This window comes from Alnus glutinosa, chromosome 4 (assembly GCF_958979055.1).
Source record: "Alnus glutinosa chromosome 4, dhAlnGlut1.1, whole genome shotgun sequence".
Classification (NCBI taxonomy): Eukaryota; Viridiplantae; Streptophyta; class Magnoliopsida; order Fagales; family Betulaceae; genus Alnus; species Alnus glutinosa.
In genome coordinates, this window is record NC_084889.1 from 15,458,066 (window position 1) to 15,479,517 (window position 21,452).

At 38.7% G+C, this 21,452-nt stretch overlaps 1 protein-coding gene across 2 annotated transcripts; it reads left to right on the forward strand.

Annotated features, from left to right (window-relative positions):
• Positions 1-13,802: 13,802 nt before the first annotated feature.
• LOC133866474 (uncharacterized) lies at positions 13,803-18,760 on the forward strand. 2 transcript variants are annotated; one of them, XM_062303013.1, is made up of 6 exons: positions 13,849-13,957; positions 14,108-14,151; positions 14,952-15,122; positions 16,367-16,496; positions 16,605-16,719; positions 18,321-18,760. In XM_062303013.1, exons 3-6 carry the CDS (start codon positions 14,965-14,967, stop codon positions 18,386-18,388), a joined length of 471 nt encoding a protein of 156 aa, XP_062158997.1. In that variant the 5' UTR covers positions 13,849-13,957; positions 14,108-14,151; positions 14,952-14,964; the 3' UTR covers positions 18,389-18,760. The 2 variants fall into 2 exon arrangements, with proteins under 2 accessions (XP_062158998.1, XP_062158997.1); XM_062303014.1 differs by lacking the exon at positions 14,108-14,151 and having other exon boundaries at positions 13,803-13,957.
• Positions 18,761-21,452: the final 2,692 nt, after the last annotated feature.

Sequence of the window (21,452 nt, forward strand, 5' to 3'; positions counted from 1 at the left end):
AGCTTTGCTACCTATATAAGAAGCACACAACTAGCCGAAGCTAGTGTGGAAATCCAAATAATCTCAAAGCAAAAGAAAAAGAAAGAAGCAAAGAAGGAAAGTTTATCCTTCTTGGTGCACGGTACAAAGTAAAAGAAAGAGAGATTTTCTCTTCTTGATGTGTCGTACAACAATACACAAGAGAGTGAAATTTGGGTGTATTGGGGCTTTGGGCTTTGAGTGAATTTTCTCTACGTCTCCTACAATGGATGTACCTCAGTTTGAGGGAACCACTTAAATCTTGGTGTTATTTGTGGTTGATTTATTTTTCCTTATCTTCTTAATTTTTTCGCATCTCACCGGTCCTGGGAAATAGGACTTATTTCCCAACATATCGACCATGATATTGTGCACTTATACATTGTATCCTTTGGGGAAGAAGGAGGTAATGAAGATGATGATGAAGAAGAAGATGATTATGAAGATGAAGATGATCTAGAGGTAGGGTTGATCTGCATGATCTTTAGTGGCCAGATAAGTTGAGTGATGATGAAGATTTGTTTGATGTTGATGTGGGTGGTGGTGGTGGTGGTGGTGGTGGTGGGGCTGGACTCACCACACGAAATTTTAGCACTTCAAATGTACAAGCTAGTAGTCAGTATGATGGTAATGGTGATAATGGTGAAGAGGGTGATGAATATGTCTCAGAAATGGGAAGAAGTGATATACTGGAGTCACCATGTCCTAGTGGAGAAGATGATGAAGTTACACATGTACCCAATTATGATTTACATCCAGTGGACCTAAGAGATCTAGTCCTCAATCTTCGAATGAAATTCCCAGACAAAAAAATGTTTAGAGAGGTTGTTCAGGAGTATAATGTGAGAAGGAGGAAGGACATCAGATTTTTTTTTTTTTTTTAAAAAAAAATGAAAGAAGAAAGTGTATAGTGGTGTGCAAAGATCCTAACTGTCATTATCATGTGTATGCTCGACAAATGATAGATGAAGAGTCCTTCCAAATTAGCTCTATGCAATCGAAACATATGTGTGACAAAAAATATAAAAGTTCACTTGTAAACGCAACTTGGGTAGCTTAGAAGCTCATTGACAAGTTCAAAGTTCAGCCCAACATGCCATTGGATGTGATACAAAATGAAGTGAAGGACAGATGGAAGGTGGATGCAAATCCAAGTTGTATGTATAGGGTTAGGAGAAAGGCTGGAAAGAAAATTTATGGCAAATTGGAGGGTCAATATGAGAGGTTCTGGGATTATTGTGAAACTGTGAGATGGACCAATAAGGGAAGTTGTGTGTTAATGAAGGTGGAAAGACCAAAGCTTGATGTTCCACCAAAATTTCAAAGACTATACATGTCATTGGCAGCCATGAAAAATAGATTCCTAGATGGTTGTAGGCCAATGATAGGGATAGATGGGTGCTTTCTAAAAGAGTCATTTAAGGGCCAACTCTTAGGTGCAGTTGGTAGTGATGGCAACGACTGAAAAATTGAATTGACTTCTAAAAATAAAGTGTGTGCATAAATGTCAACAAAAATTAAAGCACATCGGAAAGTAAATGACAGACAGATTTTTGTTGACGAAGTGGAAACTCAGTTAAGAGAAAAACCACTCCGGGGCAGCCAAACCTAGGAATTTCACTATTCAGAAGACATAGCTAGATACAAGACAGTAACACTCACATGTACCGATGTAGTGGTCGTACCTTGATCTCTGATGTGTAACCCAACATGAACGCTTCCCAACCAGGTTCACTTACCTGAAGGGGTCTTCAATGGAACTCCTTACCTTAGAGCCGACCTCTAAGATAGACTTCGGTTTACAGCACAGCACACTTGTAAAACAGCTTCAAAGGGATTGATAACTTCTCTGAGCTCTAATGGAATTCCCACCAAATTCTTGCAGTTCTCAATGCCCAGGGGCTTCTATTTATAGGATGGGGGCTCAAATGAGCGTCAGGCAAACTATACCTGGGCACCGTCCGGACGGTGGACATGGTTCGTCCGGATGGACAACTGTGCGAATAGATTTTCCGAAATTTCCGGGAACAAATCTTTCCTGTTTAAGGACATCGTTCGGACGGTCACACGTCCACTGCAAGTAATTTCCTTATAAGGGTCTCGAGCGTCCGGACGGCTATTCTTCAACACGCAATTTCCATATCAGTAATGCTCGCGTTCGGACCATGATAGGCAGTCGTCCGGACGGTTGAAGTCGAATCGGCAATTTCCTTCTTTGATGCACGCGCTTCCGGACCACAACTGTCAGACGTCCAGACGGTCATATTTGAATTGCGATTCTTGCCTTACGGAGACGCGCGTCCGGACGGGATACCACATCGTCCGGACAGTTGATTCATCTTCCCTTTCTTGGAACTTGGAAAGAAATCAGAAACTGATCGAGTAATGGGAGGCATCCAGACATGCTGCTGAAACGTCCGAACGGATGCAAGCTGGCATAGAAACTTCTCAATACAGTATGGGGTCCAGACGGAATGAACACTTCGTCTGGACAGATGATGCTGGTCTGTCTAGCGTCCGGACGAGATGACACATCGTCCAGACGGATGGAACAGTGGACAGATAGGCGTCCGGACGGGATGGCTCGATCGTCCGGACGGCTGACAGGGAACTTGAATTTCTTCTGACTTGCAGACTCTGAATAGTGGAATACCTGTTTACAACATCTTTACACTTAAGTGATTTTGTCCAAACATAGAATGAGGCCAAAATACTAACAACGAACATTATGTACCCGATTGCATTTGCGATTGTTGAAGCCGAGTCCAAAGACAGTTGAACTTGGTTCTTGGAAACCCTGGTGTGAGATCTTGGAGCACATGAGCGGCATGCTAGGCCTACATTTATTTCAGATCGACAGAAGGTGAGAGTTATTACTTCAAATTTTTGCATACCATTAGGCATTTTATTTATTGCTAACTTTACTCCTATTTCTTTTTGTAGGGTTTGATGTCTGCTTTTGAGGATGTGATTCCAATGGTGGATCATCAGATTTGTGTAAGACATTTATGGGCCAAATTTAGAGATGAAGGGCATCGACGGGTAGCCCTAAAGGATAAGTTATGGGCTGCAGCATCTACCTATACTAAAGTGGAGTTCAATGCTCAAATGGAGGAGGTGAAAAGAATCAACACAGAAGCTTTTGAGTACCTAGACAAGATTGACCCAAGTGGGTGGTCCAGAGCATGGTTCAACGACTACCCTAAGTGTGACCTTCTTGTGAACAATATATGTGAGCGTTTCAATTCCTACATTCTAAAAGCTCATGACAAGCCTATTTTGACAGTGTTGAAGATGATAAGAAAAAAACTGATGAGGAGGTATCATGCCAAAAGAGATGGCATTTCAAAATTGACTAGTAAGTTATGCCCTAAGGTGGCTAAGAAGTTGGAGTCAATTGGACTAGATGCAATGGATTGTGTTCCCCATTTTGCTGGTGATAGATTGTTTGAAGTGGCTACTTCCAATGCCAAGCAGTTTGTTGTGGGCTTGGGTAAAAAGACTCGTATCCCATGTGCCCATGCAGTTTGTGCTATATTAATTGATTGTGGGGACCTTGAGGATTATGTTGATGAATACTACAGTTTAGAGATGTATAAAATATGCCCCACTTATATACCCTATGTTTAGTGAGGAACAATAGGTCCGTACTGAAGGGCATGACATATTGGAACCTCCAAGAGCAAGAGTCGCCCCAGGTAGACCCAGGAAGCTAAGAAGGAGGGGTCCTGATGAGAGTAAAGACGCCAAAAATCCAAACAAAATGAGGAAATTTGGAGCAAGGATGAGATGCTCCAAGTGTAAGGTATCGGGGCACAACAAAAGGGCATGACCACTAAATAGGGCTGGACCAACGCAAGTTTCACAATCTGCAACACAGGTCGAGTTGCCTACCCAACCTGCAGCAAATGTGAGTTTACTATATGAAAAATTAAATGGACTTCTAATTTATACAAGTGTGTCTGAACAGTGTGCAACAAAATATTAAATGCGGAATTTAAAGGAGACAAATATTTTTTTGACGAAGTGGAAACTCAATTAAGAGAAAAACCACTCCGGGCAGCCAAACCCAGGATATCCACTATTCAGAAGACAAGACTAGATACAAGATAGTAACACACACATACCCCTGATGCAGTGGTCGTACCTTACTCTCTAACCTGTAACCCAACACGAACGCCTCCCAACCGAGTCTCCTACCTGAAGGGGTCTTCAATGGAATCCTTTACCTTAGGGCCAACCCTTAAGATAGACTTCACAACTGATCAAATCACACACTGGCAAAGTTAGAGAGCTAGCAGATCTTCAATATCTCCATAAACACCCTCTCTAAGCTGTGGAGAATTCACCACCGAATTCTATATTGAAAGCAAGCCTCAAGCCTTTTATTTATAGGCTTTGGAAACCCAAAATCAACTCAAAAATGGATTCTGAGGCATGCACGTCCGGACAGGATCCAGGGCCTTCCGGACGGGCCAAGTTTTTTTTGTCTGGAAAGTAATTTTGGAATTTTCTGCAGGGCCGTCCGGACGAGCAAGTCTTTCTGTCCGGACGTATTCTGTCCGGACACTATTAATGTCCGTCCAGACTCTCAAATTAAAGAACTTTTTCTTAGCTTTCCAACGACGTTGATTTCGTCCCAATCCAATATTTGAGTAAAATGTTATGACCAAAATACCCGAGAGTGTCCGGATGGCTTGACCGAGCGTCCGGACGGTCAACTGCGACTGCCTTTCCAAAGTAGCACTGAAAGCTTCCATACAAAGCCACGTCCGGACAGTGTTGCCCTAGCGTCCGGACGGTTGTACTTCGGCTGTACGTAATTACCATAATAAGGCTTGGAGCGTCCGAACCCTGAAGGCTGATGTCCGGACGGTTGAACTAGTGCACGTAATTTCCATATTTGAAGCTTGATTGTCCGGACCATGAAGACTGACGTCCGGACGATTGAACTTAGAGTGCACGACTTGCCTTATGGAGGACATCGTCCGGACGGGATCACACATCGTCCGGATCGTAGCAGCCGTCTTCCCATAACTGTGTCTTAAGTCAAAAACCCTAATGCTTGTCAACCACTGAATAGTGTCCACATGGTATAACCACGTCGTCCGGACGGATGCACTGGAACACTGGGATCTTCTCTAACTTTGAAGAGCGTCCGGATGATTTGCCATTTCGTCCGGATGGATGCAACCTTGAACTGTTCAAAGCTTCTAGACACTGATGGGCGTCCGGACGGAAAGTTCTAGTCGTCCAGACGGATGTTGCTGACTGATGAGCGTCCGAACGGAATACCACGTCGTCCGGACGGCTGACAAGGAACCGAAATAAACTTCCTTGAAAACTTCACAGAATCTTCCTTGAATATCTGCAATTTCCTTCTTTGATGCACGCGCGTCCAGACCACAGCTGTCAGACATCTGGACAGTCATATTTGAATTGCGATTCTTGCCTTACGGAGACGCGCGTCCGGACAGGATACCACATCGTCCGGACGGTTGACTGATCTTCCCTTTCTTGGAACTTGGAAAGAAATCAGAAACTGATCGAGTACTGGGAGGCGTCCGGACGTGCTGCTGAAACGTCCTGACGGATGCAAGCTGGCACCGAAACTTCTCGATACAGTATGAGGTCCAGACGGAATGAACACTTCGTCCGAACGGATGATGCTGGTCTGTCTAGTGTCCGGACGGGATGACACGTCATCCGGACAGAACAGTGGACAGATGGGCGTCCGGACGGGATGGCTCGACCGTCCGGACGGCTGACAGGGTACTTGAAATTCTTTTGAGTTGCAGGCAAAAACGACTGACATCACTCTGAAAGTGGAATCCCTGTTTACCGTATCTTTACACTTAAGTGATTTTGTCCAAACATAGAATGAGGCCGAAATACTAACAAACTCCCCCCTTTGGTCATTCTGGGACAAAAATCACTTGACCGGTTAAAAATACAATCACGGTCTAAATCAAAAATTTCTCCCCCTTTTTGTCACAAAGGGACAAAGGGTAAAACAGAGTAATGAGAAAAACCACACAACAATTACTCCCCCTCAATGTCTCAGAAGTACAATGGTAAATAGAGTAATAATATCCACAGATAAAAACTTTCTAAAATCCAAAACAATAGGAGAATAGAGAAAAGTCTGCAAGTGGCCCGAAAGAGAGGAACATAAATCCTCCAAGTATCAAATCCCAAGACTTTTGGAAATTGAACATCCGACTTCAACAATAGTCAGTTTTCCAAAGGATGCATCTGTCAAACATTGTGCTGGGTGCCGCTGGATGTCATATTCCTAAATCAAAACCAACCAGGAATATTTCCAAAAATACCATTAGATCCTGTTAGTTCCAAAAATAATGTGATATTTAAGAAGGCTGTCAAATGGATGCCAAAGAGAAATATAAGCAATGTAGCTATTCATAAGGCATAAAAGATCAGCCCAGCACACAGACAGAAAAGAATTTTCATGCACAATATCTCAAGAAAAATATCCTAACAAATATTCCAATATTCTAAAAGCACAAAGGCTTAAAAGAATAACAGAAGACACAATGAAGATCATGGGATGAGAAGAGATGTGCACAAAATGCCAAAATCTCGGGAGAAATCCACGAGAAAAACACACAAGAAGCCATGATAAATCAATAAAAATGCAAAGATGTGTGTATGGCAGAGAAAGAGAACCAAGTCTTAAACCTATAGAGATCCTGACCGGATGAGCAATTGCTAGGTCAGCATATGGCAAGACTGCTCTCGTTTTGGACGTAAGAATAATTTTGTCCACACACTTCACACTGAAAATCTGAAACTTGAGGAAAATTTGCAGAAAAATAATTTTTCCAAAGTCAGTTTCAGAACACGCATGTATAATCTACTGATAACATAATCAGGGAGCATCTCAAAACTAAGAAGAGATATAAAAGAGAGTTGAGAGTTCAATCAGCACAAACATTTTCCTGGACATAGAAAATTCAAATAGACAACTCAACTCATGCAATGCGTGTGTGTGTGAAGACTTAACCCACAAGGTATGGCTATCACAGAAATGACAAAAGCAACCAGATTTTCTAGACAAGAGAGAAAATCTGTGACAGATTAGCCAAAAGTCAAACCTTATAACTTGCTAGGGCCTAGCCACCCTCATCTGATACACTCCCCCTGAGATGCAGCACCGAATTGTTTTACTTGTACCATAAAGGACAAAATAAATTTTTACTTGCACGTAGATGACAAGGCATATAGCAAATTCAGCACAAAAGAAGTGAATAGACAATTTAAAGCACAAAATTCATATGAATAACTGCTTAATTCTTATGGTGCTACAATCTAGAGGGAATGCCAGAGTTTTTAGGTTCTAGGTTCAACTAGCATATGGTCAATTTGGCAATCTTATCAAAAACATCTTCTCTTATCCAAAAATTCTTAGAAACACAAAGTCAGAGAAGGAAAGATGTACCTTTAGGGGAGTCATGGATAGTGCACATTTTTCATCGTATGAGAAAAGAAGCTATCCTATTTTTGCATATACAGGAAAACACTTGGCAAATTATAGTCAAAAACTCTCAAATATATCTAAGCAAAGTAAATTGATACCCAAATAATTGAGATATCATGAGAAAATACATGCAATATCTGATATGCCAAAAAAAATATCCTGCAAATTCTCCCCAATATTTTTTTTACTTATTTATTAAAAAACAAATGCAATATGGAAAGAAAACATCATATGCATGGCAAGATCAAACCTGATGATGCCAATACAGAAAAAAACAGTCGCTCGACCTACTTTTTCTGTCTTCCCCAATAGATACCTGCAAAGTTCTCTCAAGAGAAACAGGGGGAACAACAAGCTAGTTCCTAGATTGCATAACAAGCACATGAATATAACATAAAAAGTGCAAGCAATCAAACCTGATGCCTTATGATTAGGAACCAAATCCTAGGCATGAACACCCGAACCTGCTAGGTGCGTCAGTTCCCCTTCCTGGGGTAACTGCCCTTCTCAGCCCAAGTCTGCCTTCTAGTGGGTAGTTGCTGACAAGACTACATCATCAACTCCATCATGTTTTGCATCCAGATAGGAGGCTCACTGGAGTATTGCTCTTGAGGCCTTCTCAAATGCTTGGGTTTGCTCTTGTAAGTGCCTATGTAATTGGCTGGTACAAACCGCTGCAGAGGCCGCTGATGCTGAGGAGCATGAGATCAAGGGGCTTGATACTGATGCCTTGATACTTGTCCCCATGGTACTTGATAGGTTGCCTGATGCCAAGGAGTCTGATGCTGAGTCGTAGGTCTAGCGCCATAATGAGCTTGTCTGGGCGCTTCTTTCTTGGCTTTGGCCTTTTGAGCTTTCAAGAGGGAGCACTGAGGCCGAACATGCCCACTGAGACCGCAGTGATGGCAAATAGGAGGTCTTCTGATGGAATGAGGCTGCTGAGTGCCTGGAACATCATCATTGACCTTTTCCTTCTGTTTATCTTCAACAGCGGGAGGAAGCTCTGGGACTGTAGGTTTCACAAATACAGTCTTTGAGGAAGAAGGAACATCAAAAGAGGAAGCTACATACCTGAGACCAGTCTTGTCATTTAGGCTCTTCTGGATGGACAACATACGAGTCAACTTCTCATCAATGACTCTCTCTAGATGGAGTTGTGTCTCTAGTAGCTTTTCCTCCAGCTCTTGTACTTTGTGCAGCAATGAACTCTTCTCGGTCTGCAAACTGTTCAGATCATTCAGGTGCTGCTTTCGGCCTTCCCTCAGCTTCTCAAACTCTTTGTAGAGTGTCTTGTAGGCCTCCTTGAGCTCTTCCTCATTTTCACTATGCTCCGAGTAATATGAGTCTTCTTCTTCAACATGTGGGGCTACAAAGGCCAGAAATTTTTTAGACTCTGGAGCTTCTTCTTCTGACTCATCACTGAGCTTCTTCTGGTGTCTTTCCTCCCGATTGGGCTGTAGATTGGGAGTTGGAAAGTGATGAGGGTTTGGACCCATCCTTGGCGATTTTGGATGCCATTGAAGAGAACTTCCACCGGGGAGTTAAGGCAGCGCGCCCAAAGTCTAAGGGTAGGAGGGAAGTTTTGAATTTGGCAAGCTCCATCAACTACAGGGATTCTTGTGCTTCCTCCCGACGTAGGAAAGGCAAGGCGCACATGGTGTAGGGCTGGGTGGGTTGATCGGGTTTTCTTGTGGGTTTTGTTGGGTTGGGGTGCTTGTGGGGCTGGTTTGGGTGTTTGTTGGGGACTTCTTTAGGTTTTAGGGTTGTTCCTTGTGAGTTTGTTTGGTTTTTTTTTTTTTGTGAGTTGGCTTTGGTTGTTCCTGTGTATACTCCCGGTATACTTAGGGGCGCCTTACGCTTTTTATAAAATTTTCTTACTTATCAAAAAAAAAAATTGAAGGTTGAAGATCTAAAACTTTGTCTCAGGTAGGTAAATCAATGCTGATTAAAACAGTGGTCTCTGCTCTACCATCCTATGCCATGAGCTCTTTTTTGTTTCCGGATGCTCTTTGTAAAAAACTAGATAGGGCTTTTAAAAATTTCTGGTGGGGTTTCCCAAAGGACAAAACCCACAACTTATTACTCAAATCTTGGAATTCCATGTGTTTGCCAAAAGATTAGGGTGGTCTTGGTTTCAAACTTATGAAGGATGTGAACTTGTCTCTGATATCCAAACTAGGATGGAAAATGCTCTCCAATCACAACAGCTTATGGGTCTCTCTATTCTAGCAAAAGTATATCAAGTATGGTAATCTCTTATCCTCTTCTCTTGGAATTGGATCTCGGATTTGGAATGGCATCAAGGCAACAATACCCATCATCTCTGCTGGAGCTTGTTTTATTCCTCATAATAACTCAAGCCTTCCTATATGGTCCTCTCCTTGGATTCCGACTGTCCCATCCTTCACATTTAGACCTAGATTGCCTTCCATCCCCTCCAACCACCCCATGGCCATTTCTAATCTAATTCACTCTTCTACCATGTCCTAGAGGCAAAATGTCTTGCATTTCTTGTTTGATCCCACTACCATCTCTGAAATTTTAAAAATCAATATTCGTCCACACTCTGATTCCCTTCTCTAGACCCTTTCTACTACCGGTGTTTTCTCCACCAAGTCCGCCCATCACCTCATTAGCTCCTTATACCCTTCCACACCTTCACTTCTCTCAAAATCTTTTTGGAAAGCACTTTGGAAGCTCCAGCTGAACCATTGCTTAAAACTTTTTCTTTGGAAAATGGTATGAAATATTATTCCTACCAAATTTTGAATTTCTCAATCCATCCCTTCTTCCCTATTAGACACCAGTTGCTCCCTTTGTTCTTATCCCACAGACTCTCTTCCCCATCTCTTTTTCACTTGTCCCATTGCACGTGTGGTTTGGCGCCAATCTTTTTGGCCTTTGGATACTATTGCATTAAATATTACTAACATGACAGATTGGCTCCTTGTCATTCTCCATCCACATCATATGCTTGGCGTCCCTCCAGTAGAGACTTATAGGTTCCAAATTTTTGTTGTTGTTGCTTGTTACTACCTCTGGTTTACCAGGAGTAAAGCTCATCATTATGGCATTACCTCGAATGCTCTTAGCATATCAACTTCAATCAACAAGACTGCTCTGGAGCACTATTCTGCGTGGACAACCAAATATGATAAAACTCCTGTAATCTGGAAAAGCCCTTCTCCTCCCTATTTCAAGATAAACTATGATACTGCAATCAGAGCTACCTTCTTTGCTCAGTCTGCAGAGACTCTACTGGTTCTATAATCAAATGTATTTCCCTGATCAGCTCTCCCTGCTCTCCTCTTTATGGTGAGGCTATTGTTGCTCTTCTGGCTGCTTGATTGGCAACTTCGTTAGGGTTATCTTCTTTTTGTAACGCCCAGTAAATTCAAGCTCTTAAGAAATCATTGATATTGTTGAGGAAACAATATCCACATATTTTTATAAGCAAACCTAAAGTTGTTTCGAAAAATTAAAAGATCAAAACCTAAAAACCCTTAAAAACTTAAAAGTTACATTTAAGCTTTAAACTTTGATTGAACCGAAAATAGGTCAAACGAACTCAGATTTAGATAATTCAAAGACAGTTGTACTTACAAAAGAAAGATCTATCATATGGCAAAAGTTAGTAAAAAAGTCCACCAGTTGACTTTTTGACCCGAGCCTAAATAACCCAACTGTCGATATTAAACGAAAAACTGTCAAGAATAATATCTCCATGCTTCTAGAAACATTTATGTATAAAAAACAAGAGTAATGATGAAAGGATAGGATATCTCAAAAGTAATCATGAAAAGGAGGAAAAATCAATAAAGCAAGTGTGAACGCTGAAAGTGGATAAAAGATATTTTGGCTTTATAGACAGAAACTTTGACTTGACTGGAACTAAGTCAAAACGAACTCAAAATGAGACGAACCAAAAAGAGAAAATGTTTGTCATGAAGTCCTCTATCTACCCTCAAAATTTCACGTCAATCGGAGTAGGTTTGACCATCAAAATAATTCTCGGAGTAGGCTGCCCTCTAGTTGGACGAAAATTCTAAATTCCAAATTTACAAGACATTATCCAATAAGCTAATTCTTTTATTACATTTTGGACCTAAATACCCCTACCTTCCTCCTATAAATAAGCATGCAAGGCTCCTTGTTTTCTACACAAATCCTAGACAACTTCCTTGAAAGCTTTGTGCTTTGGTTTTCTCTCCCTTTTTCTCTCCTTCTACCACACAACCACTTCGGTGTTCTTGAAGTTATTTTTCTCTCCAAATCAAATTGGTAAGTAAATCTTGACACTTCTTCCTTACTATTTGATATCATTACTTTTTATGAATTGTTTAAAAGACCCAATAAGCTTAAGAGATAAAAGAATTAAAGTAAAGGGGTAATATATACTGCTTTTACATTTCATTGTCCTCATGACTGATCTTATGACTTTCATGAGTTGATCGTATTTATATTTCGTATTTAAATTTCATTGTCCTCATGACTGATCTTATGACTTTCATGAGTTGATCGTATTTATATTTCGTATTTAAATTTCATTGTCCTCATGACTGATCTTATGACTTTCATGAGTTGATCGTATTTATATTTCGTATTTATATTTCATTGTCCTCATGACTGATCTTATGACTTTCATGAGTTGATCGTATTTATATTTCGTATTTAAATTTCACTGTCCTCATGACTGATCTTACGACCTTCATGAGTTGATCGTATTTACTCTTATTGTCCTTATGATATATTTTAATCCTTCAAGTTCATATTTGGTGGTATTGGTCATATAGCCTCATCATCAAATTATGAACCAAGGTTTTACGATTATCATAAGTGATCGTCTCAAATATAATGAAGTGATGGATAATAATAAATATAAAGAGATGAGGGTCTATAAACAATGATTTGTTTGATAGATAATTGATTTGTATATTATTGTATGGATGGATTTTTATACAGAAAAGAAGTCTAAGGACTACACGGGGAAGAGTGTAAGTATGGATGTACTTACTGAGGAATGATTCTATGTTTCATTAGGACTGTGTGGTGTGTGTTTATTGCATGTGGTTGTTCATGCATTGCATGTTGTGTCCAATTAATATAACGGCTGATGAGATAGCCATCAACAAGCTGATGTAGTAGCAAGGGGAAGGAAGGCTAGTCAGTGGATCCAGGGGGTTCACAGTGACCCAGGGGTATCCGAAGGCCTAATATATAACTAATGCTGGGATCGGTAGGATTCCAGTGCAAACAGGTAAGACTTTAAGTGTGAGGCAAAGGACGTGAACGGGTTCAGATAACCTAGAACTAGAGGTCTGAAGTAAGATGATCCTAAAACACAAACTAAATAGTTACTACGATGCATATTCAACAACCCTTACGTTTGCATTCTATATGAACTGTTATTAGATTGATGGTAACGTAGATATGAAAATAGATGACTCACTTGTTTGTCTATGCAAATATGATAACGCCATATTTGCATAGTTACTGATGCAGATCTGGAGAATGAAGGCATGGACCCATATGCCAGTTTTAATGGTTTTTAAAACCATTCAACGAACGATTATGTGCTAGTTTAGAAATTACTAGTTGTGCTTATGTTTTGTTTTATGGCATGTAAATATGTATAACGGTGTCATGTTTAGCGTGTTTTATGTTATAAGCTTATGTGCTGTTTGTGGCACTAATTTTGATGCACCTAGTGTGCATATGACATGTAAAGATAAACATAAGTAACTTTTAATAAACGTACCGAGGTATTTCAGTCAGCTCTAAATGTGTTATGCTATCAATTCCTAAGGCTTTAGAAGAAAAAAAAAATATATTCCGCTGCGAGAGTTTATCTCTGATGTAATAATGTCACGTGGAAATCGGAGGTTTCTGCTTACGGATTTGCAGGCTCAAATTCGGGGCGTTACACTTTTATCTTAGAAGGTGATTCTCTCAATGCCACTTTAGCGCTTTAGCATCCAGCAACTACTACAGATTGGCGAATTGCTTCCACCATCTCCAACATTCTCTCCATCCTCCCACCAACAGCTAGCTGGGAAGCTAATCATGTTAACCGAAGTGCAAACTTTTGTGCCCACCATGTGCCATATTGGGCCGCAACTAGAATTCATTATAGCTGCATTTCCATCCTCTCCCTTTTATTCTCATCTTTTCATCCATGTATTGGAAAAGATACCCGCTCCACCTTCTTTGTTCCATAAGTTAGTTTTTTTCTTTCTTTTTGTTCTTTCTATAATTTACTTACCAAAAAAAAAACTCAGTAAATAATCGAGGCCAAATAATCATTTCGCGCGGCAAAAGAATAAGGCACTGTTAAGTTGCCAAACCCTTGACCTCTCGGCTTCTCATTCTAAACGTTCAGTCGTGTGGGTTTGTGCAGCGAAACGTTTCTTCTCTCTTCTCGTTGTCCTTTTTTTATTCGTGGTAATCATTCCTCTCCTTTCTTTTTGATCATTCTACATGTTCTTATTATATCTAATTTCTTATTTGGAATCTTGGAAATATCGAAGATTTTTTTAAAAAAAATTATTTTTTACTTTTTTTTTTCTTGAATTTTTCCCGACGGCCAAACAGGGAGCGCAAGGGCAATTTGAGAAAAGAGATTAAAGTTCGATTGGGTAAAGAATTAGCTCGAATCTTAGTTTCCTTTACTTTCACCTGCTTTGTTTCTGATCAAACATACAGATCATTCTTCTAAACAAGTTTTTGTTTGCCCTAGAAATTTTTGGCCAATAACAATCAGCGTATTATGCATATGCGTATCATATGGGTGCTTCTTCTAATATTAGAGATGATTTTGAAATAGTGTCTGTTAGATTTAGCCATTTAGGAAGAAGCTGTGCTTCCTAATTTGCCAGATTGCGATTCTATGCATTGTTTGAATTTATCGTGGGTGGAGCTCTGTTTTTCACATGGAAGTAAATTTTGACGACTGATGTTAAAGGTTGGACTTGGTTAGAATTCATTATCTTTGATTTATTTGGTTGATAGCATATTAGTGATAATTGATGATTGTGGCGAGAGTTGTGTGTTTAAACATAAAAAAGAGAACAAGCTTTTGAAATAATATGCGTAGGGGCATAAAACAAAGAGGAGTATCAAAAGTGACTTTGGGAACAAGAGCAAGGAAGGAAAGCAAAATCTTAGGTCAAGCTCTAGCAATATGGAGTTATAATGGTCGACTTGGTGAATCTATCAAAAAATAAAAAAGAAAAAGAATAAAAGAAGCTTATATTATAAACAAAGGCCAGTCCAGTAAAATGGCTAATCTTATGTAAAAGAGTTATGATTCATATCCCATTAACATCTTGTTCTTGAAAAATATGACTGATGTCATTTCAGTTAAACAGGAAGTGATGCACTTTATATAATGAATGGTTGACCTGATAATTCTTAATTTTCTCATGTGTGTGTACAGCATAGGTGAAGTGATGGGACCAGAAGAGGACTCCATCGAACAAGCTGCAGCAGCTCGCCGGGAGAGGCTAAGAGCTCTTAAAGCTGCTCAGGAATTGCTAAACACCCCAGATGAGGATTCTGCTCAAGTTGAGCGTGAGTCTAATGATGAGAATGGAACTGACGAAGAAAAGTGAGTGTACTCTATCTTCTTCTTCTTGTTTTTGTCACTTATTAATTTCTTTTTTCTTTTTCTTTTTGGGGGGGTGGGGGTGCTGTTTTGTTAGTGTATGACTTTATGTTCTTAAGCCTTTTTGTAAAGACTTGTAAGTTTTACACTTAAAGTGTTACTTCCACCGAATAATTTTGATTCAGGAATTAAGTGATTAGTCCATTATGAATCTCATTTCCTAGAGTTTGTGTGGTGATTGATATCTACGAGAGTTTTAACCCTCGTTAAGGTAAACTCCCCAACCCCAACCCCAACCCCAATCCCATCCTAGTCTATTTGTCTCCAGAAATATGAGCATACATGTGTGCAAATCATTTGAGGTGGGATTCCAATAGTTGGTTTCACATCTAAAGTTGAGCATGCATCTAGAGAGATCAAATATAGGTTTTAATAGCTTTGCTTTCCATAGTGCAGCATTGCATATGTTTTGGATAATAGGTACAGGGTAATGAAATATGTCAGTGAAACTATACCTAAAAATCGTATAAACCATCATTTCCGATGAGCCTAATCAGGAAAAGGAAAAAGGGGGGTGGGGGGGAGTTGTTTACTGAATTGGTACAACTTTATGGAATCACAGCAGATTTACATCATATCTTTGTATCATATACTGTTGCATTTAAAATATTTCCCCTATAAATAAAATAGTTTACTAACAAAAAATTAGTACCTTGACAAATACAGAATTTTTGAATTCTTCTCATGCTTGCTTGCGTTGGGGTAAGAGGTTAAATAACAATGAGGAGCTAAATCTCTTATATATTCATCTATTAGACTATTGTTTTATATATATATATATATATATATATATATATTTCCATTCATCATTCATTTCAACACTTTGATCTCAACCACTTTAATTTTGTGGAGACTCCATATTGGCTCCTGAACTTCACAGTTGTATTGATTTTCATATTTATGTAAGAATTGTCACATCATACATGAAGTGCCATTCACCATTTCTTATTGACGTTTCGCCTGCAGATTGTAATTTGACTTCATATCATGACAAATGTACTAGTTTACTTTGATGATGTTACTGATGTTGATAGATTATCTTTAAGAATCAATTGGTATGTAATGATTCTTTAATATATGTTTGAAAATGTATGAAGGTGTGTTCTATTCTGGTTGTCTGTATATCGACATCTGCCTTGCCTATTATAAGTGCTTGCCCAAACTTATAACTGCCAATTTTGTTGCAGTAATCTCAACATGAAATTTCGGAACTATGTTCCTCATGATAAGCAGCTTCAGGAGGGAAAGCTTGCTCCACCAGTGCTTCCAAAGTTTGAAGACCCTATTGCAGCTGCGCCTCCACCATCAGCAAAAGAGGTAATTGATTACTTCCATTATGGAATTCTCTTGGTAGCGTTAACCTGCATGCATTTGTGTTCTTTCATCTTCTATGTTTGTGTTATCTAATTTGGAAGAAATATTCAGGATCCATTTGTGAATATTGCTCCAAAGAAACCAAACTGGGACCTTAGGAGGGACGTGCAGAAGAAACTTGATGAGCTCGAAAGACGCACCCAAAAGGCATTGTATAAACTTATGGGTTAGTATATACCTTTTCTCAGTCACTTTCTTTTTCCAACTAGTGGAAAAGCTGATGATGGTATGAATGAACTTTTCTTTTAGCCCCTGTTACATAAATTTATTGATGGGTTCAACCCGTTTACTTATTAAAATTTGTTTTTTTTTTTTTAAATCAGAATAGAAAAGTAAAAACTATAAAATTGTAAAACTGGAAGTCTGGAACCCTACAATCTAAATTCATTTCGTATTGTTCTTCCGTCTGGAAGTCTGCCAAGTAAAGAGATTTGGCAAGGAGATTTCTCAGAACTGAAATCTACCCTCCTCTCAGTAATTTCCTCTAGAAATATTATTATAATTATTTAGACAGAATTTTTCCAAGCGCAAAATTTCACCTCTAGCATGAGCCGGGGCTCTCCCAGCAGTCCTTAGCGCCTGCCTGTAAAGCTTCAGGACTCGAGCACGGAGAATGAAGCCCTGCAAATCAAGGAGAGAACGAACCATCACGATTCTCTTCCTCAACACCATATTTTCATATCAAAGCATGTCCAAAGAGCACAATTAATGTTCTGCTGTCATTACAAGCTTAGGATCATATACACAAAATTCATTGCCAAGAAAACATAAAAGTAAACACAATTTTTCTTTGGAAAAATCTTTAAAAAATGCCGGGCTGGGTCGGGTTAACATTACCCGCTTATTTAATCGTATCGTGTCGGGTAGCCAGACTGGTTAGTCGTGTCGTGTTCGGGTTACGGGTTTTAACCCGATTAATAATCGTGTCGGGTTCGGGTTGGAGGGTCAATCAGGTTGAACCGAACCCGACACGCCGACACAAATTGCCCACCCTAGTTCTTGGTTTGTTTACAGAACTGCATATGCTGCATGACATCCAATTTGGAGGGTTTACCTTGACTTCCAAGAACCCACAACCTAGTTTTTCCAGGTTCAAACGAATCAGGTTGAACAGCAATTAAGTGTGGAAGTCAGTTTTGGGCTGGAGAAACTGATGGCCAATGGGGGGGACGATTTGGGATGTGTGAACTTGACTGTGGCTGGATCTTGAAACTGCTTTAACCTTTTTCTACTTAAATGGGTTTGCTTTGGGGATGTTCCCCACATCTATGCACCTGAAGACGAGAAGAGGCCTAGTCCAATTATTTTGTGTTTCTTGTTTATTTGTAGATTTACTTTGCAATAGGAACAGTATGGCTACTTCCGAGGGTATACCTGTAGATTTCATATTTTGCCATGTACATGGAAAGCTGCTAAAGATACTACACAAATCGTACATTTTCTTTAGTCAAGAAGATAAATAAGAGAATACATCGTAAAACGAGAGGCATTGGATAATTTTTTTGGGTTGTTTAGCGGGTGGATAATCTTATATAGAAATATTTGTGGTATTTTCTTAGTGGGTGGATAATTTTTGAGTGAGGAGCTTCTTTGATGAGCGCACTCCCTTTTTCCCCCATCTTGCAAAGTTGCTTGGTTCAGTTCTACTTTCTCTTGTGTGTTAGATTCCTGGTGAATATGATTCCACCATCTAGATAACAATGTCACAGATTAGTGGGGGCCTCATACTCAACCTATCTAACTTGAACGATATTGTGATTTTTGCAGAGGAACAAGAAAACCAGAAGCAATTGGCTGAAGAAAATGGCGGCAATGATGCGGAAGATGAAAACTAGAATTTTTGTAGGTGAAGCTCAGTTGGAGAATTGTGGCAAAAGCAGTACAGAAGAAATTAGTAGAGTTTAGGTAAGAAGATATCAGTTGAAAGAACTTCTGGAATCATCATCTAGGTAAAAAAAAAAATGTAGAAATTCGGTGAAGGCGCCATATTCCTGCTGATAGGGTCCACTAGATATTGTTGTATTCAGGTTTTGAATGTTGTGTTTTTACTTATCTTTTATGTTTTGATGGGCTGCTGAAAATGTCTACTATCCCGCCCCCAATTCCTCTTAACTCTCAAGAAGGAATTGGAAGTGTAATTCTGTAACTCCCTACGTTTAAACGGGCTTTAAAATATTTATGGCGTGTTGAACTCGTTTTAAATCACAGTTCTCAACAGTGTAGAGGGGCGATAAATTTTTCATTTTGTTATACACAAAAGACAATATCTAAGATATAAAGTGTAGTACCTTATTTAAAAATACTGTTCGGAAGGTAGTTAGAGCATCTCCAGTAGTATTGTGTAAAATACCCAATCAAAAAGTGCAATTTTTTCACTGAAGTTACAGTTTTTTTTTTTTTTTTTTTAATTTATATATATACACACACTAACAGACTCTATTTTCCTCTAAACTTTCTTTTAAATATTAATTTTCATTCTTTTTTTATTGTATTTTTGCCAACACTTTTTATCAAACACCATTATCAGAGTATCTAACAGAACCTTTCTCCTTAATGCTTCGTCAGTTTAAAGAGTGGCTCAAAGGAGGATGGGGTTCTACAAAATTTTGGGAAGGTTGCTTTCCCCTTTAAGAAATCGCAAAGCTTTTCTTTAGAAAAGCCTCATCCCTCTTCTTCTAGCACACGAGGGAGAGAAGGAAAAGAAAAGAAAAACACTACCTTCCCTGGCTCAGCTTCAACGAGAGAGAGATGAAAAGAAAGAAAAAGATGTAAGATACGGAGGAAGAAGAAATGCAGAAGAGTGCAGAGGAGATGAATCTGCAGAGATACAATGGAAGGAGACGATGAGCGTAATGTTTGAAGTATGGGGAGTTGTGTAATCTTGTCTTAGGTAGTGAGTTCAGAGACGTTGGGCGTGATGTTGAAGTATGGAGACTTGTGTAATATAGTCTTGGGCAGTGAGTTCAGAATGGAGAGGCGTATGCGGAGGATAAGTGTTGGGCAGATATATGGATAACAGCTATCAATGGTTAAACACTATTTGTGTAACTGTTTGTAGTTTGGTTGGTTGGGTAAAACGCACGTTTTGTAATAAGGCCTGTAAAAGTAGTATTCCTTCTGTTAGGCCTATCTATTAGGTGATTAGCAGATCAACTAGGTATAATAGTCCATTGGATTATTGGCCTGGATATCGAATGTCTAGAATGTTGTTTCAGATTGTAAACTTTGGAGTCTTTTGATTGAACTCGAATCAACCATAATTTTTTATCTTTCAATATACAGTTCATCAATTCCATTCAATCCATATTCTGTTCTTAATCATTCATTCATTTCTATAAACCAAAAACAAGAAAATTCATTTTACCAAAGAAGAGGTAAGATTTTGTTTTGGTTGACTGTGTTGATATGAAATGGTGTTTTTGTGTTGGTTTGGGTTGATTTTTGGAGATTTTCGATGGGTTTGTTGTGTAAGTTTTTGGCCAAAACTGATGATGGGTTGAGTGAGTTTTGGTTTTCGGTGGGTGTTTCAATCTTTTCTTTCGGTTGCTCAGATATGTTTCGTGGCTAGTGTTTCAAAATTTTGTTCAAGTTTTCAGAATGGACATTTCGGCCCAAAAGTCGAAGGGAAACGGTCAAATTTTCATATTTGACACCTTAGCCACTCTTTGTATAGGAATATCATAGAATTCAATCCTCCATAAATTCTTTTTCTTTATCTACTTAACTTTTCCCCTTGGCTTTCTTATCATACTATTCACCCATACAACCTAGGGTCGGTGCATCCTGAGGGACATCATCTAGCACATCTTGTGATTGCAGGATGCATGAAACTCTACAAGATAACATTTCTTGATTGACTATAATTTTTCGTAACTGTTCTTTGCTATGGGTGACTCACTCAAAGATAGGGTTCCCTATGTGATAACTCACACCTTTGTGTAACCATCTTTTCGTGTGATTACGCCGTACTATCATCTCTCAACCTCTTTGAACAGTATACTGATAATAAATCTAAGAGAAAAAAAGCTCACAGAACTAACAGTGATTACAAAATAATCCCCTGAATTCTCACGTGTGCTAATGTGACCCATCAACTACCAAAGTGTGCCAAAAATACCACTCTTTTAATTATATTCCTATAGTACCCTTATTCTCTTAGAAACTAAAATAAAAAATTAATAAAAAACTAGTTTTTAAACCTAAAAAAAAAAACTCTTAATATAAAACTAAAAAGTTAAAGAAATTAAGAACTTAAGAAATTTTAATTTTAAAGTTTTAATTTCTTTAACTTTTAAGTTTTATATGTATATTTATATTTTATTATTATTATTATTAACAGTGATACTTGTTATTATTTTATTGGTGCTGACGTGGTAAACTAACGAAGTCCATCAATTGGTTTGACGGGATTTGATTGTAGGGAATGATTTAGTTTTATAAATATATTGATATGTTTTTTTTAATAAGAGTGACACATTTCATCATTTTATTTGTATTGACATTAACACTAACAGAATCCGCAAGTATTTTGACGGAATTTGACTACAATGACTAAAATTGTTTTATTTTTTGCCTACCTTAAAGACCTTTGAATTATTTTTTATTCCGCAGTAAATGATTTGTAATTTAGGCCAACCACAGAGATTAATTTTGCATTTATCATTTTTTTTTTCCTTTTTTTTTTTAATTTTTAAGAGGATAGGGGTATTATAGGAATATAATAAAAAAAATAGCATTTTTAGCACACTTTGGTAGTTTGATAGGTCACTTTAGCATACTTGAAAAATTCAAAGAACTATTTTAAAATCAACTGTTAATTCAGGGAACTTTTTTATATTTTTCCCTAAATAAACTCGTATATGGCGCATGCATTTTTGAAATTACTTTACTTTTAACTTT